Here is a 19,924-nt window from a genome sequence, read left to right on the forward strand (position 1 = left end):
AGAGCCAAATATCAAACCACAATTGACCATTGCTATCAATGGATGTACCAGCATTACAGTATATGGCAGCTGCAGGTGTCCTTTTAATGAATGGCAGAGCTATGCATCTCGTTCACTGATGCCCCAGAACTTTTCCTCACAGTCATTGCCCAAAGGGGCTTGAAAGTACTTGATTCTAAATATTGTGCAGAAGTTTGTCAACCCAAGTTTAGAACACAATACAAACTCTAGTAGGACAGGATTCTAGGCTCTGCTCCTAACACTCTCTCCTTACACAGATTTCCTCTAAGCTAATCAAGCTAGCATGCCTAAGGCTGTGTGATTCTTTATTAGTTGGTGGAATGCAGAACTGGCCTCAGAAAGATATTTAATGATGTTCAAGGCAGACCAGCCACCTCCTTAAGTTAGAATATAAATCAGATACCCACTTTAGCTCTCTGGTAGGATGCATATTGATACTTTTCAATATGTTATTGTAGACTCTATAGGGGTGAAATTCAACTTCGGCAGGGATGCAAAATGGGCGATAGCAGATCAGCCACCCATTATACACCACTCCCAATTTTCCTTTTCATTGACTTGTCTCCCTCCAAAAGATAATTTTTGTGGCACTCTGCATCACTCATGATGTGTTAGGAGTGCCAGGGCTACAATGTCAGGCTGCAGCAGCCAGTGAAGAACATAGGAACAGGAGTAGGCCATTCAGTCCCTCATGCCTGTTCTGCCATCCAATGAGATCATGGCTGATCTGTATCCTAACTCCATTCACCCGCCTTGGTTCCATATCCTTTAATACCCTTGGCTAGCAGAAGTCTATCGATCTCAGACTTAAAATTATAAATTGGGCTAGCATCTATTGCTTCTTGTGGGAGAGAGTTCCACACTTATACCACCCTTTGCGTGAAAAAGTGTTTCCTAACTTCTCTCCTGAATGATCTGGCTCTGATTTTAAAGTTACGTCCCCTTTTCCTAGAGTCTCCCACCAGCGGAATAAGTTTCTCTCTACCCTATCAATTCCTTTCAAAATCCTAAAGATCTATCAAATCACCCCTTAACCTTCTATATTCCAGGGAATACAAGCCTAGTTTATGTAATCTCTCCTCATAATCTAACCCTTGGAGCTCTGGTAACATTCTGGTGAATCTGCACTGCACTCCTTCCAAAGCCAATATCCTTTCTAAGGTGCGGTGCCCAGAACTGTACACAATACTCCGGATATGGTCTAACCAGGGGGAAGGGACTCCGGGCACAGAGGTGCCAGGGGTTCCAGGAGTGCCAAGGGACACGGGTGACAATCTTTTTTGAACCTTTGAATAGCAGCCTCCTTTTAAGCGCCCATTCCAAGCACCTAATTTGCATTAAAGTCGGGGGCCTAAACACCTAGTGCACATCTTGTGCACAGGCTCTCAGCCCCCCCAACTCATTAAGGAATGATAATGTAGGATTCCAGTTTTAAAAAGTATTCTGGAATTTTGCTTCATTTATCCTTTTGGGGTTTGGCACAGAGAAATGTTGCAGAACTTTTTGTCAGATGATTTAGTAGTATGTATAGAGTTCCTGATAGAAAAGATTATATTTGGTTTGTGGAAGGAATGACCTGGATAGGATGAATGGTAATTTCTTGTTCCATGCATTTGTGTGTTATTTAACACTGCTTTCTGTATACAAACCCTACATATTTACATTGGACTTTGCATTCAGTTTGAAGCCTTTGCCTCAGTTCCCCACCATCCCTTGCAGGAATTAATAAGTAGGTTGGGGTGTCTCCCAAAGACCATTTCTAGCTCTCTAACTTTCATTCCCAGAAGCTTTTCCCTCCAGATTCCAGCCAGCACCACTTTTCACTATCCTATCTCTATTTATTAAAAGAGTGAGAGACACACAGTTCTTAATTGCCAAATTGATATTATATGCATGAAGCACAGTTACAGTTTTATTTCCTTACCATATGACCTTCTCTGGCTGCTACATAGCAACTACGACCTCCAGTGAAGAAGCTACCGTTTGCAGACCCAAATGTGGAAAGTACAACTGACAATGGAATCAACCAAGCCCAGCTGCCCAGCACTTTGTCTCTGAAAATAGAAAACATTTAGAAGGAAGTTATGAAAAACAATAGTGTAGTCATTATTCATACTATGACTAGTGTTTAGGGAAGTGTTATGAAACTATTGTTCTGCTAAAACATTACTCACATGAATTAGGAGGGATATTTTAACTCCCACTGCCCGGCAGAATTGGGAAGGTAATGGAGTTAAAATCAAGGTGGTCAACTAACTGGCCCATTCCCATTCTGCCACCATTTTTGCTGGGGCTTTCCGCTAGGCCTTTCTGAATCAGGTGGGAGCTTTATTAAACCATGTAAATCAGGGTCTTATCACATACATAGGATCTCAATGCAATTTTAACAGCCTATTGAGTGGAGTGCACATTGTGGAAAAGACCCCAAAAAGGTAAATCTAAAAATTATTTTTGTCGGGCCAAGAGAAACGTTCCTGATTCTCTGGGCTCCATAAGAATAATATGGGCTGCAGCCACCACACGCAAAGACCCCCACGTCTCCGTGATCCACAGCTGGCCAGCTTGAAGGTAATGAGACCCGAGGCCTAATATTGGGTGCGCCTCGGGCCTCACTATTCAGACGCAGGGATCGATTTAATGGTATTTTCCCATTTAGAGCACTCAGCCTTGTGTTCTGTTTTTCCGACGAAAAGGCCTTTGGGGTAGAAATTGATCTCGGCATGTTTTCGGGCCTGAAATGGTGACCAGAAATCAATGGTCGGAGGCTTGCCAAAAATTGGGCCTTGGGACCCCTCTTAATAATCGCAGCAAGCTCGCCAGTCGCCGTGGGCCTAATTTGGGCTGGCTGCCTCACCAACAGCAGCCCTGAGGTACATCCTGGGATTGGGGGTGGGGGGAGATAAAACCAAAAAAAACCAGGCAAACTTTAGTTTCGGTTTTATAAGTTAGGGGCATAGAGAAGAAAAGGAATGAAATAATGATAAATTTGTGCAAAACATTAAGGTTTTGTACAAGTGATTGTATGATTCTATGAAATAATCTTTCCCCAATCATAGAAAGGTTACAGCACGGAGGGAGGCCATTTGGCCCATCGAGTCCGTGCCAGTTCTATGCAAGGGCAATCCAGCTAGTCCCACACCCCCGCCCTATCTCCGTAGCCCTGCAAAGTTTTTCCTTCCAAGTACTTATCCAGTTCCCTTTTGAAGGCCATGATTGAATCTGCCTCCACCACCCCCTTGGGCAGTGCATTCCAGATCCTAACCACTCGCTGTGTAAAAAAGTTTTTCCTCATGTCACCTTTGGTTCTTTTGTCAATCATCATAAATCTATGTCCTCTGGTTCTTGACCCTTCTGCCAATGGGAACAGTTTCTCTCTATCTACTCTGTCTAGACCCTTCATGATTTTGAATACCTCTATCAAATCTCCTCGCAACTGTCTCTGTTCCAAGGAGAACAAACCCAGGTTCTCCAGTCTATCCATGTAACTAAAGTCCTTCATCCCTGGAATCATTCCAGTAAATCTCCTCTGCACCCTCCCTAAGGTCTTCACATCTTTCCTAAAATGCGGTGCCCAGAACTGAACACACTACTCCAGTTGTGGCCAAACCTGTGTTTTATAAAGGTTCATCATGACTTCCATACTTTTGTACTCAATGCCTCTATTTATAAAGCCCAGGATCCTGTATGCTTTTTTAACAGATTTCTCAACCTGCCTTGCCACCTTCAACGATTTGTGCACAAATACCCCCAGATCTCTCTGTTCCTGTACCCCTTTTAGAATTGTGCCCTCTAGTTTACATTGCCTCTCCTCGTTTTTCCTACAGAAATGTAACACTTCATATTTTTCTGCATTAAATTTCATCTGTCACGTGTCCATGCCACCAGCCTGTCTATATCCTCCTGAAGTCTATCACTATCCTCCTCACTGTTTACTACCCTTCCAAGTTTTGTGTCATCTGCAAATTTTGAAATTGTGACCTGTACACCCAAGTCCAAGTCATTAATATATATTAAGAAAAGCAGTGGTCCCAGCACTGACCCCTGGGGAACACTACTGTACACCTCCCTCCAGTCCAAAAAGCAACCATTCACCACTACTCTCTGTTTCCTGTTACTTAGCCAATTCTGTATCCATGTTGCTACTGCCTCCTTTATTCCATGGGCCGCAATCTTGATGATAAGCCTACCATGCGGCACTTTATCAAACGCCTTTTGAAAGTCCATATACACCACGTCAACTGCATTGCCCTCATCTACCCTCTCTGTTACCTCATCAAATAACTCAATCAATTTAGTTAAACACAATTTGCCTTTAACAAATCTGTGCTGGCTTTCCCTAATTGATCCACACTCATCCAAGTGACGGTTAATTCTGTCCCGGATTATTGTTTCTAAAAGTTTCCCCACCACTGAGGTTAAACTGACAGGCATGTAGTTACGCCCTTTTTTGAACAAGAGTGTAACATTTGCAATTCTCCAGTCCTCTGGCACCACCCCTGTATCTACGGATGTTTGGAAGATTATGGCCAGTACCTCCACAATTTCCACCCTTACTTCCCTCAGCAACCTAGGATGCATCCCATCCGGGCCAGGTGACTTATCTACTTTAAGTACAGTTAGCCTTTCTAGTACCTCTTCTTTATCAATTTTTAGCCCATCCAGTATCTCAACTATATCTTCCTTGGTAAAGACAGATGCAAAGTATTCATTTAGTACCTCAGCCATCCCCTCTGCCTCCATAAGTAGATCTCCTTTATGGTCCCTAATCAGCCCTACCCCTTCTCTTACTACCCATTTACTGTTTACATGCCTGTAGAAGACTTTTGGATTCCCTTTTATGTTGGCCGCCGATCTATTCTCATGCTCTCTCTTTGCCCTTCTCATTTCCTTTATCACTTCCCCTTTGAACTCTATATTCTGCCTGGTTCTCACTTGTGTTATCAACCTGACATCTGTCATATGCCCCTTTTTTCCATTTCATCTTACTCACTATCTCTTTTGTCATCCAGGGAGCTCTGGTTTTAGTTGCCCTACCTTTCTGCCTTGTGGGAATGTGCCTAGACTGTACCTGAACCATCTCCTCTTTAAAGGCCGCCCCTCTAGTTGGGAGTCAGCAATAAGGGGGCATCAACTTAAAATTATTACTAAGGCATTGACGAGAGAGGTTAGGAGAAATTTCTTTATGCAGAAGTTTATTGGAGCATGGAATGTTTTGCAATAAGCAGGATTGAGGCAGAGATCGGAGCATCTTTTAAGGGGAAAATGTCTAAACAAATGTAACAGAAGAAGATAAAGGGCTATGGGGAATAAGTGAGGTAGTTGGATTAGTTTTGGATTACTCCAATGAAGAGCCTGCACAGACATGATGGGCTTAATGGCCTCCCTCTGGGCTGCAAACTTTGTTGGTTCTCTGGGAATTGCTGAATAAAAATAGTCACTATGAAAAATTGACTTGCCAAAAGCATTCTTTGAATACAGAAACAAATAAAATCACAATTTATGTTACGTAGGTAACTTACCCCCATGTTACAGCCACAGCACCAGATGTCATCATCTCAGCTGGACTCATGGCTGCCAGGTAGCTCACATTTACCAATAAATACAGCAATGTCACCAGTGGAAGCGAAATCAACAAAGCTCGAGGCAGGTTCACCTGAAAAATTTTCAAAATGATCAAAATGTTCACGGACATTTCAAAAATAAAAACGATAAAGAAAGTCAATGGCTCCCATTGGTAAATGCACCATGTGATGTGATATTGAGCTGTATAGATAAGGGTGGGGGGAGGGGGTTCCCAGGTTCCATCCATGGTCTGTGCTACATCAGCTGATCTCAACCTGCACAGCAGTGAGGACACTATAATTGGCTTCAATACCCATGGCTGAATGTGGCGGGGGGGGGATGGAGTTAAAAATCAACCAGAGCTGAGGCTTTGATAGTTATCGAGTGATTCCTGCGGGGAAGTGTGTACATGGACACCAGGGGTAAACTTTTTTGAGACCCTGCAACATCAACTGGGCCTCCTATGTAGTGGGTGACTACATCCATATGTAGTGGGTGACTGCATCCATATGTAATGGGTGACTGCATCCAAAACTCTGCTGCCCATATCCTAATTCGCACCTAGTCCCGTTCTCCCAGCACCCCTGTGCTTGGCTACATTGGCTCCCAATCTGGGAAAATCTCGATTTTAAAATCCCTCCATGGCCTCGCCCCCTCCCTATCTCTGTAACCTCCTCCAGCCCTACAACCCTCCGAGATCTCTGCGCTCCTCCAATTCTTGCCTTTTGCGCATCCTCGATTTTAATCGCTCCACCATTGGCAGCCCTGCCTTCTGCTGCCTAGGCTCTAAGCTCTGGAATTCCCTCCCTAAACCTTTCTGTATCTACCTCTCTCTCCTCCTTTAAGACGTTCCTTACAGCCTAGCTCTTTGACCAAGCTTTTGGTTACCTGTCCTAATATCTCCTTATGTGGCTCAGTGTCAAATTTTGTTTGATAACACGCCTGTGAAGTGCCTTGGGATGTTTTACTACAGTAAAGGCGCTACATAAATGCAAGTTATTGTTTATGTTGTTGTGGCTTATCGGAAAATCTCATGTGTGCTGCTCACGATTTCCCATCCATTGATTTCTATGGATGGAAAATCACAGCAGTGCACCTTGATTTTTCAATAAGATGCCTATTGCGTGGGAGGGCCAGGGTCTTGAAAACTTCATTCTAGGCGAAGACAGGTCTTAAGCAGTAATTTCTTTCACATTTGAATAGCATGCCAACACTCATTGTTCAAGCTCACACATGAAGAATGGACAGAAATGCTGTAAATGCATGGCAGGCCAATTAGCTTTCTGGATTTCTACCATTCACAGTTTTTTCTCGTCTATGAAGAATGCAAAGATAATCCCCGACTTCTTTTCTCTAATACCAAGCCCCTACTTAAACCCCTCTCCTCTGCCCCCTCCACCCTACCTTGAACATGAAATAAAAGGAGCTCATGGATTTCTTTCTCACCATGATAGAGACCGTCCATTCAGCTGCATGTGCTGCTTCCTCTCCTTCCCTATGCCCATCAAGCCAACCCTCCATCCCCCCCCCACCAGCCCCAATGCCCTAGCCCTGAACCCCATCTCTCTTTACTTTCTTTGCCACCTCCCCCTTTGCACAAGGTGAGCTCACCACTTCCATGAGACCCACCTCCTCCTCCCTTGCCCCAATTCTCACGAAATTACTGACTACCCAACTTCCTTTCCTGGTCCCCATGCTAGCTGACATTGTAAATAGTTCTCTGGCCCTGGGCATTGTCCTTCTCCCTTTCAAAGCGACCATCGTTATCCTCCTCAAAAAAACACCCTCAACCCTCTGTCCTTGCAGGTAGGACATTTAGGACTGAGATGAGGAGAAATTTCTTCACTCAGAGGGTGGTGAACCTGTGGAATTCTCTACCACAGAAGGCTGTGGAGGCCAAGTCACTGAATATATTTAAGAAGGAGCTAGATAGATTTCTAGACACAAAAGACATCAAGAGGTATGGGGAGAGAGCAGGAATATGGTATTGAGATAGAGGATCAGCCATGATCATATTGAATGGCAGAGCAGGCTCGAAGGGCCGAATTGCCTACTCCTGCTCCCATTTTCTATGTTTCTATCAGAAGACAGCAGATGAGATGTGTGTGCTTGTAGGAGGCCATACCCAGCACACAGGGTATACAGGCCATGAGTCACCTTCTTGGTTCTATTTCCTTTGCATCAGGAGTCTGCACTGCTCCAGGAAGGCTGTTACAGACTTTTGCAGCCTCCTGCAACAGGACCTGCTGCCTGCTGGACCAGGGGACCATGCTTTGCCAATGGCTGTGAAAGTCACCACAGCCCTTAACTTCTTTGTCATTGGACCCTTTCAGTCTGCTACGGGGGACATCAGCTGGATCTCCCAGTCTGCTGTACACAGCTGTATTAAGCAGCTCCACGGCACCCTGTTCACCAGTAGCAGTACATCGCCTTCCCCATTGATCACAACAGTCAACACAAGAAAGCTTGAGGATTTGCAGCAGTGGCTGACTTCCCTTGTGTCCAGAACGTCATTAACTGCACAAATGTTGCAGAGTACCAGAACACCAGATAACAGCATTCGTCAATAGAAAAAGCTACCACTTAATTAATGTCCAGGTAGTGTCCGATCACAGAAACAGGATCATGCAAGTTAACCAAGCAGCTATCACGATGCATTTATCCTTCAACATTAAACCATCACGTCCAATATTCAACCCTTCCAGGAATATGGCAGGTTGGCTGTTCGGGGACAGAAGTGGCTCATGACACCCCTCCGCAACCCCACCATGCCTGAGCAACACAGGTATAATCAAAGCCAAGGGACCACCGGGATCATTATGGAGCACATCATAGGGAAGCTGAAGCAGAGGATAAGGTGTCTCGACAGGTCTGAGGACTCCCTACAGTATGCCTCACAAACAGTCTTCCACATAGTAATGGTGTGCTGTTTTATGCCTTGTCATATAGAGAGGCCTGCATTTGTAGGAGGCGCAGCAGCAGCAGTCCTCGTCGGATAAAAAATACCAGGGGGAAGGTGAGAAAGCAGCAGAAGAGGAAGGGCCACCTCAATGCCTTGCAGCCAGAGATTTAAGGGATGAATTAATTGCTCAGCGATTCTGGTGATCTGCGCATTCCCCTGCCCTGAAAACGTACACAGAGACGCTCAACTGAAAAGTTCTTGTTACTTCCTTCACCACTTCCCTCATCCCGCAGTAAAGAACATTCAAAACATTCAGCCAGCTTCGATATCAATGCAGTTTCAGAAGCTGTTATTAAACCACACTGCAAATGTGCTAAAGGTAATTAATTTAATGGCAAACATAATAATTGCCTTCCATTCATTTCTCTCAAGTGATCAGCCCATGGTGTTTTTCTTAAAAGAAGGTTTACTAACCTATGAGGTGCTCCCCTAGTGGCCTCAGCTGCACCCAGGGCACCTCAGCTGCTGCTGGTCAGACTGGCCAAGCTGAGTTGCTGGCAGCACGGGGGGTATTGGTTGAGGGGGCGGCGATAAAGCAGATGCGCTGACATCCTGAGAGAGGGCAACATGTACTGCTCCCATAGCGCCACTGCCACTCCTATGGGGCTGGGGCTTATCACTTGCACTTTATTTAAATTAAATAAAGGAATAAAAGTATTGTTGCAATAATGAAAATAAATATAAATTGTGTCATTGTGATATTTCACATATTTCATATTTTTAGTGTCGGGAAACATGGGTGAAGTTTATTTGCATTCATCATAGAGTCATAGAGTCATAGAGTCATACAGCACGGATAGAGGCCCTTCGGCCCATCGTGTCCGCGCCGGCCATCAGCCCTGTCTACTCTAATCCCATATTCCAGCATTTGGTCCGTAGCCTTGTATGCTATGGCATTTCAAGTGCTCATCCAAATGCTTCTTGAATGTTGTGAGGGTTCCTGCCTCCACAACCCTTTCAGGCAGTGAGTTCCAGACTCCAACCACCCTCTGGGTGAAAAAGTTCTTTCTCAAATCCCCTCTAAACCTCCCGCCTTTTACCTTGAATCTATGTCCCCTTGTTATAGAACCCTCAACGAAGGGAAAAAGCTCCTTAGTATCCATCCTATCTGTGCCCCTCATAATTTTGTACACCTCAATCATGTCCCCCCTCAGCCTCCTCTGCTCCAAGGAAAACAAACCCAATCTTCCCAGTCTCTCTTCATAGCTGAAGCGCTCCAGCCCTGGTAACATCCTGGTGAATCTCCTCTGCACCCTCTCCAAAGCGATCACATCCTTCCTGTAGTGTGGCGACCAGAACTGCACACAGTACTCCAGCTGTGGCCTAACCAGTGTTTTATACAGCTCCATCATAACCTCCTTGCTCTTATATTCTATGCCTCGGCTCATAAAGGCAAGTATCCCATATGCCTTCTTTACCACCTTATCTACCTGTTCCGCCGCCTTCAGGGATCTGTGAACTTGCACACCAAGATCCCTCTGACCCTTTGTCTTGCCGAGGGTCCTCCCATTCATTGTGTATTCCCTTGCCTTGTTAGTCCCTCCAAAGTGCATCACCTCGCACTTTTCCGGGTTAAATTCCATTTGCCACTGTTCCGCCCATCTGACCAACCCATCTATATCGTCCTGCAGACTGAGGCTATCCTCCTCGCTATTTACCACCCTACCAATTTTTGTATCATCAGCGAACTTACTGATCATACCTTTTACATTCATATCCAAGTCATTAATGTAGACCACAAACAGCAAGGGACCCAGCACCGATCCCTGTGGTACCCCACTGGCCACAGGCTTCCAGTCACAAAAACAACCTTCGACCATCACCCTCTGCCTTCTGCCACTAAGCCAGTTTTGTATCCAAAGTGCCAAGGCACCCTGGATTCCATGGGCTCGTACCTTCTTGACCAGTCTCCTGTGGGGGACTTTATCGAAGGCCTTACTGAAATCCATGTATACCACATCCACTGCGTTACCCTCATCCACACGCCTAGTCACCCCCTCAAAAAATTCAATCAAATTAGTCAGACATGATCTTCCCTTGACAAAGCCATGTTGACTATCCCTGATTAATCCTTGCTTCTCCAAGTGGAGACTAATTTTGTCCTTCAGAATTTTTTCCAATAATTTTCCTACCACTGATGTTAGGCTCACTGGCCTGTAGTTCCCCGGTTTTTCCCTACTCCCCTTTTTGAATAATGGTATTACATTAGCGGTTCTCCAGTCCTCTGGCACATCCCCTGTGGCCAGAGAGGTTCTGAATATATGTGTCAGAGCCCCCGCAATCTCCTCCTTTGCCTCACACAGTAGCCTGGGATACATTTCGTCCGGGCCTGGGGATTTATCCATTTTTAGGCCTGCTAAAACCGCCAATACCTCCTCCCGCTCGATGTTAATATGTTCGAGTATATCGCAGTCCCCCTGCCGTATTTCTATGTCTACATCGTCCTTCTCCATAGTGAAAACAGATGCAAAAAATTCATTTAGAACCCCTCCTACATCTGCCGGCTCCACACACAGATTGCCATTTTTGTCCCTAATGGGCCCTATTTTTTCCCTAGTCATCCTCTTACCCTTAATATACTTATAAAACATCTTAGGATTTTCCTTTATTTTGCTCGCCAGTGTTATTTCATGGCCCCTCCTTGATCTCCTAATTTCTTTTTTAAGTATCTCCCTGCACTTTTTGTACTCCTCTAGGGCTTCCTCCGTCTTTAGCCTTTTGTATCTGCCAAAAGCCCTCCTTTTTTTCCTCATCCATTCTCGTATATCCCCTGACATCCAAGGTTCCCTGGAGTTCTTGGAACCACCCTTGACCTTTACGGGAACATGTTGCCATTGTATGGTCTCAATCTCCCTTCTGAAAGACTCCCATTGCTCCGATGCGGATTTTCCTACAAGCAGCTGATCCCAGTCCATTTTGGCCAGATCCTGCCTTATCCTATTAAAATCGGCCTTCCCCCAATTTAGAACCTTTATTTCCGGCCCCTCCCTGTCCTTTTCCATGACCACCTTAAATCTCACCAAATTATGGTCACTGTCACCAAAGTGCTCACTTACTAGCACTTCTTCCACTTGGCCGGCCACATTCCCTAGAATTAGGTCCAGTACCGCCCCCTCTCTTGTAGGACTTTCTACATGCTGGCTCAAAAAGCTCTCCTGGATGCACGTTAAGAATTTTGTACCCTCTAAGCCTTTTACACTCTGAGTATCCCAGTTAATATTGGGGAAGTTGAAATCCCCCACTATTATTACCCTATTATTTGCACAATTTTCTGAGATTTGCCTACATATCTGTTCCTCTATCTCCCCCTGACTGTTTGGGGGCCTATAGTACACTCCCATCAAAGTGCTTGCCCCCTTTTTGTTTTTAAGCTCCACCCATATGGCCTCATTAGAGGAACCTGCTAATATATCATCCCTCCTTATGGCAGTAATTGATTCTTTAATTAATATTGCGACCCCCCCTCCTCTTATACCTCCCCCTCTGTCTCGCCTGAAGATTCTGTACCCCGGAATATTGAGCTGCCAGTCTTGCCCCTCCCTCAACCATGTCTCTGTGACAGCAACAATATCATACTCCCATGTGTTTATCAACACCTTCAGTTCATCCACCTTATTCGCAAGACTCCTTGCATTAAAATAGATGCCATCCAGCCTTGCCCTCACATATTTGCCCTGTCTTCCAAGCTGACTTGTTTTTTTCTCTATATTTGGCTGCACATCACCCCCTATTGTAGCTCCACTCTGTATCCCATCCCCCTGCCAAGTTAGTTTAAACCCCCCCCAACAGTGCTAGCAAACCTCCCCGCAAGGATATTTGTCCCGCTCTGGTTCAGATGCAACCCGTCCGACTTGTACAAGTCCCACCTTCCCCAGAAGCAGGCCCAGTGATCCAGGAAACTGAAACCCTCCCTCCTGCACCAACTCTTTAGCCACGCATTCATCTGTTCTATCCTCCTATTTCTATACTCACTAGCCCGTGGCACTGGGAGTAATCCAGAGATTACAACCTTTGAGGTCCTGCTCTTTAATCTGCTACCTAGCTCCCTAAATTCTTGATGCAGGACCTCATCTCCCTTCCTACCTATGTCGTTGGTCCCAATGTGGACCACGACCTCTGCCTGCTCACCCTCCCCCTTGAGAATGCCCTGAAGCCGCTCAGTGACATCCATGACCCTGGCACCAGGGAGGCAACAAACCATCCTGGAGTCACGTTTACAGCCACAGAAACGCCTGTCTTTTCCCCTTACGATAGAATCCCCTACCACTATAGCTCTTCCACTCTTTTTCCTCCCAGCCTGTGCAGCAGAGCTACCCCTGGTGCCAGGAAGTTGGCTGCTGCTGCCTTCCCCTGATAAGTCATCCCCCTCAACAATATCCAAAGCGGTATATTTGTTTGAGAGGGGGACGGCCACAGGGGACCCCTGCACTGCCTGCCTGCTCTTCTTACTCTGCCTGGTGGTCACCCAATTACTTCCTGCCTGTACAACCTTTACCTGCGGTGTGACCACCTCACTAAACGTGCTATCCACGACGTTCTCAGCATCGCGAATGCTCCTTAATGAATCCATCCGCAGCTCCAGTGCCGCAATGCGGTTTGTCAGTAGCTGCAGCTGGATGCATTTCCCGCACACATGGTCGTCAGGGACACCGGAAGGGTCCCTGATTTCCCACATAGAGCAGGAAGAGCATAACACGGGGCTGGGCTGTCCTGACATGACTTACCCTTTAACTAATTAATTCAAATTAAATGAATCCCACCAATTTCACTTCAATTAAAAAGGTATACTCAAAGGCCCTTGCTGAACAGCAGTCCCCCACTACACAACAGAGACCAGAGAATCCACAAACTCTAACCGTGCTTAAACATCAGTTAATGTCTTTTATATATCTGGATTGTAACTGGGCCCTGAAATAACTTAATTCAAATCTAACAATTTATAGCTGTTTTCAGTGCTTATTTACTTACCCTCAGCTGTTGCTACACATTAGTTTCTATTGTTGTATGGTCAATGACAAAGAAAGCAGATGTTAGAATGGAGGAACACTCAATGAAAATTCAGGATAAAATGAAACACAATTTTATAGACATCAACACTGAAGCAAAAGTTTTGTGCTGAATGTGAGGTTGACAATGTTGATAGGGTAATGAGGATCTGTAATCGAGCCTTACATTACCAGTTGAGAGCAGAAGCAAGTAGATATGGATAATTCTATTTTTTTTTATTCATTCTGGGATGGGTCGTGCTGGAAAGGCTGGCATTTATTGTTCATCCCTAGTTACCCTTGAGAAGGTGATAGTGGGCCTTGTTCTGGAACCGCTGCAGTCAGTGTGACGAAGGTGCTTCCAAAATGCTGTTAGGTAGAGAATTCCAGGATTTTGACCCAGTGATTATGAAGGAACAGCGATATATGCCCAAGTCAGGATAGTCCGTGATTTGGAGGTGATGGTGTTCCCATGCACCTGCTGCCCTTGTCCTCTAGGTGGTGGAGGATGCAGGTTTGGAAGTTGCTGCTGAAGAAGCCTTGGACTAATCTTTGGGCAGTTCTCCCAACTTTAGCACCAGTCCCCAGATGTTGGTGAGCAGGACTTTGCAGGATCGACTAGGCAGGGTGTGCCTTTGTTGGGTCCTGATTCGATTCCTAGGTTGCATACAGTTTGATTCATGTTTTCCTTTCGAGCAATTTGATACAACTAAGTGGCTCGCTAGACCACTTCAGAGGGCAGTTAAGAGTCAACAGGATCTATATTGACTTTTGGGCAGCTGACTGGCGGAGCGCGCTGATCGGCTGCCAAGTAGGGAGACAAAGTGTCCCCCATGATTTTGAGGTCTGGTCTCATTTACATTTGCCAAGCCAGCTGCAGGGCAACAAACAGGCATCCCGACGCAGCTCACCAAATTCAGCAAAGGAAACCGAGCCGGAACTGCAGCCAGGAAGTCGTTGGGTGGGGCGTTGCGATCGCGGCGGGTGGGAGTCCCGGGGTGGCGGTGGCCGAGAAGAAAATAAGTGCAGCTCAATATTAGAACCAGTGGATTGGATAAGGGTCGTTTTCAGGCAGGGGTAGCGTAATGCACTAGTACCCGCGCCCGATGGCCCCTTTGCAGGTAACACGTGAACTTCATGCTGCCTGCTACTTACCATGATATCTCCGTGCAGCCAGCGCTAACCGCGTTGCTGAGAGGCTGCATGGAGAATGAGAGAGTTGGAAATGGGGCGTGCACAGCGCACGTCATCAGCAGCCTGCACCTCTTAAAGATGCAAGTGCACATTTCAAATGGCAGGTACACAGTTCACTAGGAGGAGGGAAAGATGGCCCCGAGGATAGCAGGACCGGCGCGAGTGAGGGCTCCATGCTTCTCCGATAATGCTGTGGAGGCCCTGGTGGTAGGGGTGGATGATAGGTGGGCCAACATGTACCCGTAGGTGGCAGGAGACCCTCCAGACTGCAGCTCTGCAGGCATTGGCAGGCTGTGGCGCAGGAAGTCAATACCAGGAGCATGGCAGCACGTACGTGGGTGCAGTGCCGAAAGAAGTTCAATGATTTGACACGAGTGGTCAAGGTGAGTGAGTGCAAGTGTCAAGTGGCACATCCTACCAACTGCACCACTGCTCCACGCATCACACCCCCTGTCACCCACCCACCAACAAACACTGCCCATCCATACTCAACGCTGCACTTGGCATGCTACATCTCATCCACACATAGTACCACACTTGCAGGCCACACAACTACCACTTACAGGTCACACACAGTGGCAGCTATTCGACCATGACAGGCACATCACCCACTCACCTTGCAGGATACTCACTGATACACTGACCTCTGTCTTACAGGAGCAGGTGGCGCATAACAGCCGGCAGCAGGAGGGACCTGAGGGTGGACAGGCACGCTTCCAGATCCTCACTCCCCCAGAGGAGACAATGCTTCGGATCATTGGGCGGGGGTCGCTGCAGCCATGATAAGATGCCGCGCTGGAGGTCCGGATGAAAGGGGTCTCTGCATATCCAATGCTCCTTCTCCTTTCCCACATCTCCCTCCTCCCATAATCATTTCTGATTCATGTCCTGCAGATGCTGTCGGCACGCACGTCTTACTTGCTCCTCTCCCTGCTCCACAACTCAACCTGTTTCCCTTTGTCATTGCAGATACCCAAGAACATTTGGTGGCACCCAAGGAAGAGGAGGAGGAGGACTCTGAAGCCACACCATCACTCGACCTGACACTCACATCACCTGCTCAGAGACTGACACTATGCGTCCTTTAGAGGCTAGGTTAGGGGAGGGATCTGCACGTGGTGAGACACTGAGCACAAGTGCGCAGGAGCCGGGGCAGAGGGAACGGATACCACAGGAGCCAACTCGCCAGAGGGCGAGGTCGCTCACTAGTTCTGCTGCAGAGTCAGATGAGGACTTCAATGGGCCAGGCTACAGAAGACGGCTGATGGGCGTACACCACCAAATGCTTGGGGCACTGGAAAGCCTGCCAGAAAACCTGCGCACAATGAGAAGGGCATGGAGGAGTCCAGCTCAAACTTGGCACAGGGCTTGGTGCAGAGCTTGGAGCCCATCCTTTCTAATATGGAACAGGTGGTCACCTCCATCAGCGCACCTGTGGAACCCACCATGATGCAGAGTCTGATGAATGATGTCACAGCTTCCATTGCAGCACAAACATCTGCCATCCAAGGTCTGACTGCTGCATTTGGAGCTCAGGCTGCTGCCTTGGAAGCTCAGATTGCTGCTATCATGGCCCTGGGGACCACTGTGGAATAGGGCTTCAAGGGCATCACAGCACTCCAGCAATCCGTTCTCCAGCTGATCACCAGGATTGCTGAGGCGCCGCCCCGAGAGAGTGGCAGTGGCGCCATGGCAGTCGGACCTGGTGTCCTCTCTCAGGACGACAGCATTCCCGCTCCCACCCCTGCCACTCCGCCAGTGCCCCTGTTGTTGCCTATCGGCCAGTCAGGCCAGACTGCTGCAGCCCATGCTGAGATGGTGCAGTCTGAAGCCGTGCCCTTCCGGCCCAGAGCTCCTTGAGGTCATCCTCCAAGGCCATCTGCAAGCTCCTCTATTGAAGGCCAGCAACCTTCCACCACCCATGCTGCAGCCACTGGGGAAGCACCGCGTAGGAGTACTAGGATAGGGGTATGGTAGCATAGTGGTTATGTTACTGGACTAGTTAATCCCGAGGCCTGGACTAATAATCCGGAGTCATGAGTTCAAATCCCGCCACGGCAGTTGTGGCATTTAAATTCAATTAATTAAATAAAATCTGGAATTAAAAAACAAGTATCAGTAATGGTGGCCATGAAACTACTGGATTGTTGTAAAAAACCCATCTGATTCACTAATGCCCCTTAGGGAAGTGAACCCTACTGTCCTTACCCAGTCTGTCCTATATATGACTCCGGACCCACAGCAAGGTGGTTGATTCTTAATTGCCCTCTGAAATGGCCTAGCAAACCACTCAGTTGTACAATCTCGCTAAAAAAAGTCATAATAAGAATATAACCGGACGGACCACTAGGCACCGGACACGAACAGCACTGTGGGAGAACCTTCACCACACGGACTGCAGTGGTTCAAGAAGGCAGCTCATCACCACCTTCTCAAGGGCAATTAGGGATGGGCAATAAATGCTGACATCGCCAGCGACGCCCACATCCCATGAACGAATAAAAAAAACTTTGAGGGAGTGGAAGCCCTTTCGGTTGATGAAGACGGCCGAGTTGGTGTGCGGGGCACGCAGGGCATTGTGCATGCAATCAACGGCACCCTGCAACATGGGGAAGCCAGCAATGCAAGCGAACCCCCGTGCTCGCTCGTCTCTGTCAAGAGAGACGGTGATCAACCAGTTCCTCATCTGATACAGTGACTCTGTGACCTCCCTTGTGGGAGATAGTCCACATGTCACCAGCAGAAGCCTGAAATGATCCTGAGCAGTAGAAATTCAGCGCCAGGCAATACTGTCCTTGCCCTGCTCTGAGGCTGCGCCAGTTGACAGATCTCGGTCACAGCATCCTTGATGCAATCCTCCTCGGTTATGTTGAGGTAAGAGAATTGATACCAGAAGGCCCTCATTGGATACGGCTTCCTGCTCTGTGCCTCCTCATCCTCCCTCTCCTTGCAACTTGACCTGGTGTTGGTGGCCTCCCTGCATACTCCCAGTCGTGCTCAATGCCCAGTGGGAGCCCTAGCAGACCGCCCATAGTTGCCAGGAAAGTTGTTGAACCACGGTTGTAACTTTCCGAACCGTAAGGCAGTACCTGCCAAAGCACTCTCAAATGTGCTCTAGGAACTCTCAATAAGTATAGGGAGCTTCAAAAAATGCTTCCTACTCCACCAGCAGTCAGAAGCAATAATCCAGCAACTAACCTGCAACACCTGCATGGCCCCTTTAAATAGCACTGGTAGGGGTTCCCCCAGGCACTGTAAGATACGTTCAGATGGTTGGGGTTAAGACTATGCATTGAGTTGAGCATTAAGGTCCAAAATGGTGTCTATCGCTTTAAATCAGCATTGCACACTGATTGCACACATTTTCTCCCTACTTTACATGCTTCCAGCATTCGGTATTTGTGCATGCGCTAACTTCTATACTAAGATGGCGTCCGGCGCACGTCAAACTGGAGACACTAAGACGCCATCTTGGATGTCGGAGAGGCCATGTAGCACTGAAACAATGGGTTCTACATGGCCCAATTTAGCGGCCATTAAGTTCTGCAATTCTAGTCACTACTCTCTGAACCCTCCCGGTAATTTTGAAAAAGTTCAAACTTGTCTGCCCTTTTAGCAAAAAGAGCCAATCTAAAGTGGCTTAACTAACAAAAGCCATAAAATGACTTCTGCAGCCACTCAGAGGGTTGTGAATCTTTGGAATTCTATACCCCAGACAGCTGTGGATGCCCTGTCGTTGAGTCTTTTCAAGTCTGAGATCAATAGATTTTTGAACACATGGGGAATCAGGGGATATGGGGATAGGGCAGGAAAGTGGAGTTGTGGAAGGAGATCAGCCATGATCTTATTGAGTGGCGGAGCAGGCTCGAGGGGCCATATGGCCTACTCCTGCTCCTATTTCTCATGTTCTTATGTACCCCAATGGGAACCAGCATTATAAAGAGCAATAGCATTCAGCGGTTTACACGGACTTATGTACCAGGTGCTCAGCATAAACAGGAGGCTAGACTTGGTTATTGATGTTGCTAATGGCAATCAGTACTGTACTGAAGTAGTATTTTTTTTAGCATTTAATGCAGCCTGAAATATTTATTTTACACTTACCTCAGGGCGCTTGATTTCTTCGGTTACGTAATTTAAGTTATTCCACCCATCGTAGGACCACAGCCCCTGTTGGAAAGCAATTCCCACTGAACCAATTCCTCCTATTGTTCCTTGAAAGGCATTCTGAAAGCTGCGTGTGTGTCCTTTGAAGATCAACACTATCCCACTTATCACAATGACAAGCAGGGACAGTAGTTTGGCAAAAGTGAAGATATTTTGAATACGGGTTGCCAGTTTCACATTAAGACCGTTTATGATAGCTGTAATTAAAATGCTAGCAGCAGCTGTACATTTTACCACGGCTGAAGGTGGTGGACATTCTTTGTAAAATGGAGCTGCAATGTACTGTGCTAGGCTCAGAGATATTGCTGCAATTCCAGCAGGTCTAGCTACGCACACAGAGGTCCAGGAGAACAGAAAAGCAGGAACAGGACCAAAATTTCTCAAGATATATATGTACTCTCCACCAGATTCTTTTATAACAGTCCCCAGTTCTACATATGAGAATGCAGCTAACGTGCACAACAGCCCACAGGCTGCCCATATCAAAAGGCTGGCTCCTGGACTCCCAATATGTCGTAACACCCATTCCGGAGACATGAAAATGCCAGAGCCAATCATTGTCCCTACAATTAAACAAACAGCACTAATTAATCCTACTTCACGTTTTAGATTCAGTTTTCCTGTCGTTGCATCCATATCCAAGGCTGTGTTAAGCAAAAACAAAATTTGTTCCTTTCCCTTTTTTCACCTTCAGCAATATTGGACATCTGATAATTTTTTGTAGATGCAAAGTTCGAAGTCTACTTTTCAGAATTACTATTTTGTAAACATTAACTAGTCTGTTAATTATCAGTCCTAAATTTTCAGATAAATTGCTGGTATGCAAAGCAATGTATAAGATAAAGCTTTAGTGCTAAAGATTATGGTATTATAATTATTACAGTAAAATAATAGAAAACATAAGAGAGATTTCCACTTGTGGTGCAGTAGTGGTACATTCAGAAGTGTGCATGCACATCTTATGCTGTGGGTTCATGGGGATATCTCCTGGTATTTTCTGTGGTCCCCTCAATTTAATAGTTATGCAACATTC

General features: G+C 46.6%; 1 protein-coding gene across 1 annotated transcript in view; it reads right to left on the reverse strand.

The window, feature by feature from the left end:
- The window catches only part of zmp:0000001267 (b(0,+)-type amino acid transporter 1), a 31,207-nt gene extending 11,642 nt beyond the window's left edge, over window positions 1–19,565 (reverse strand). Inside the window, exons 1-3 of the mRNA XM_067984342.1 lie at window positions 18,829–19,565; window positions 5,541–5,674; window positions 1,946–2,075 (exon numbers count right to left, since the gene is read on the reverse strand). Of these exons, the coding sequence (XP_067840443.1) occupies window positions 1,946–2,075; window positions 5,541–5,674; window positions 18,829–19,527 (963 nt within the window). The 5' untranslated portion in view covers window positions 19,528–19,565. The remainder of the gene's footprint in view (window positions 1–1,945; window positions 2,076–5,540; window positions 5,675–18,828) is intronic.
- Window positions 19,566–19,924: the final 359 nt, after the last annotated feature.

Source organism: Heptranchias perlo, chromosome 5 (assembly GCF_035084215.1).
Source record: "Heptranchias perlo isolate sHepPer1 chromosome 5, sHepPer1.hap1, whole genome shotgun sequence".
In the NCBI taxonomy this organism is placed as follows: domain Eukaryota; kingdom Metazoa; phylum Chordata; class Chondrichthyes; order Hexanchiformes; family Hexanchidae; genus Heptranchias; species Heptranchias perlo.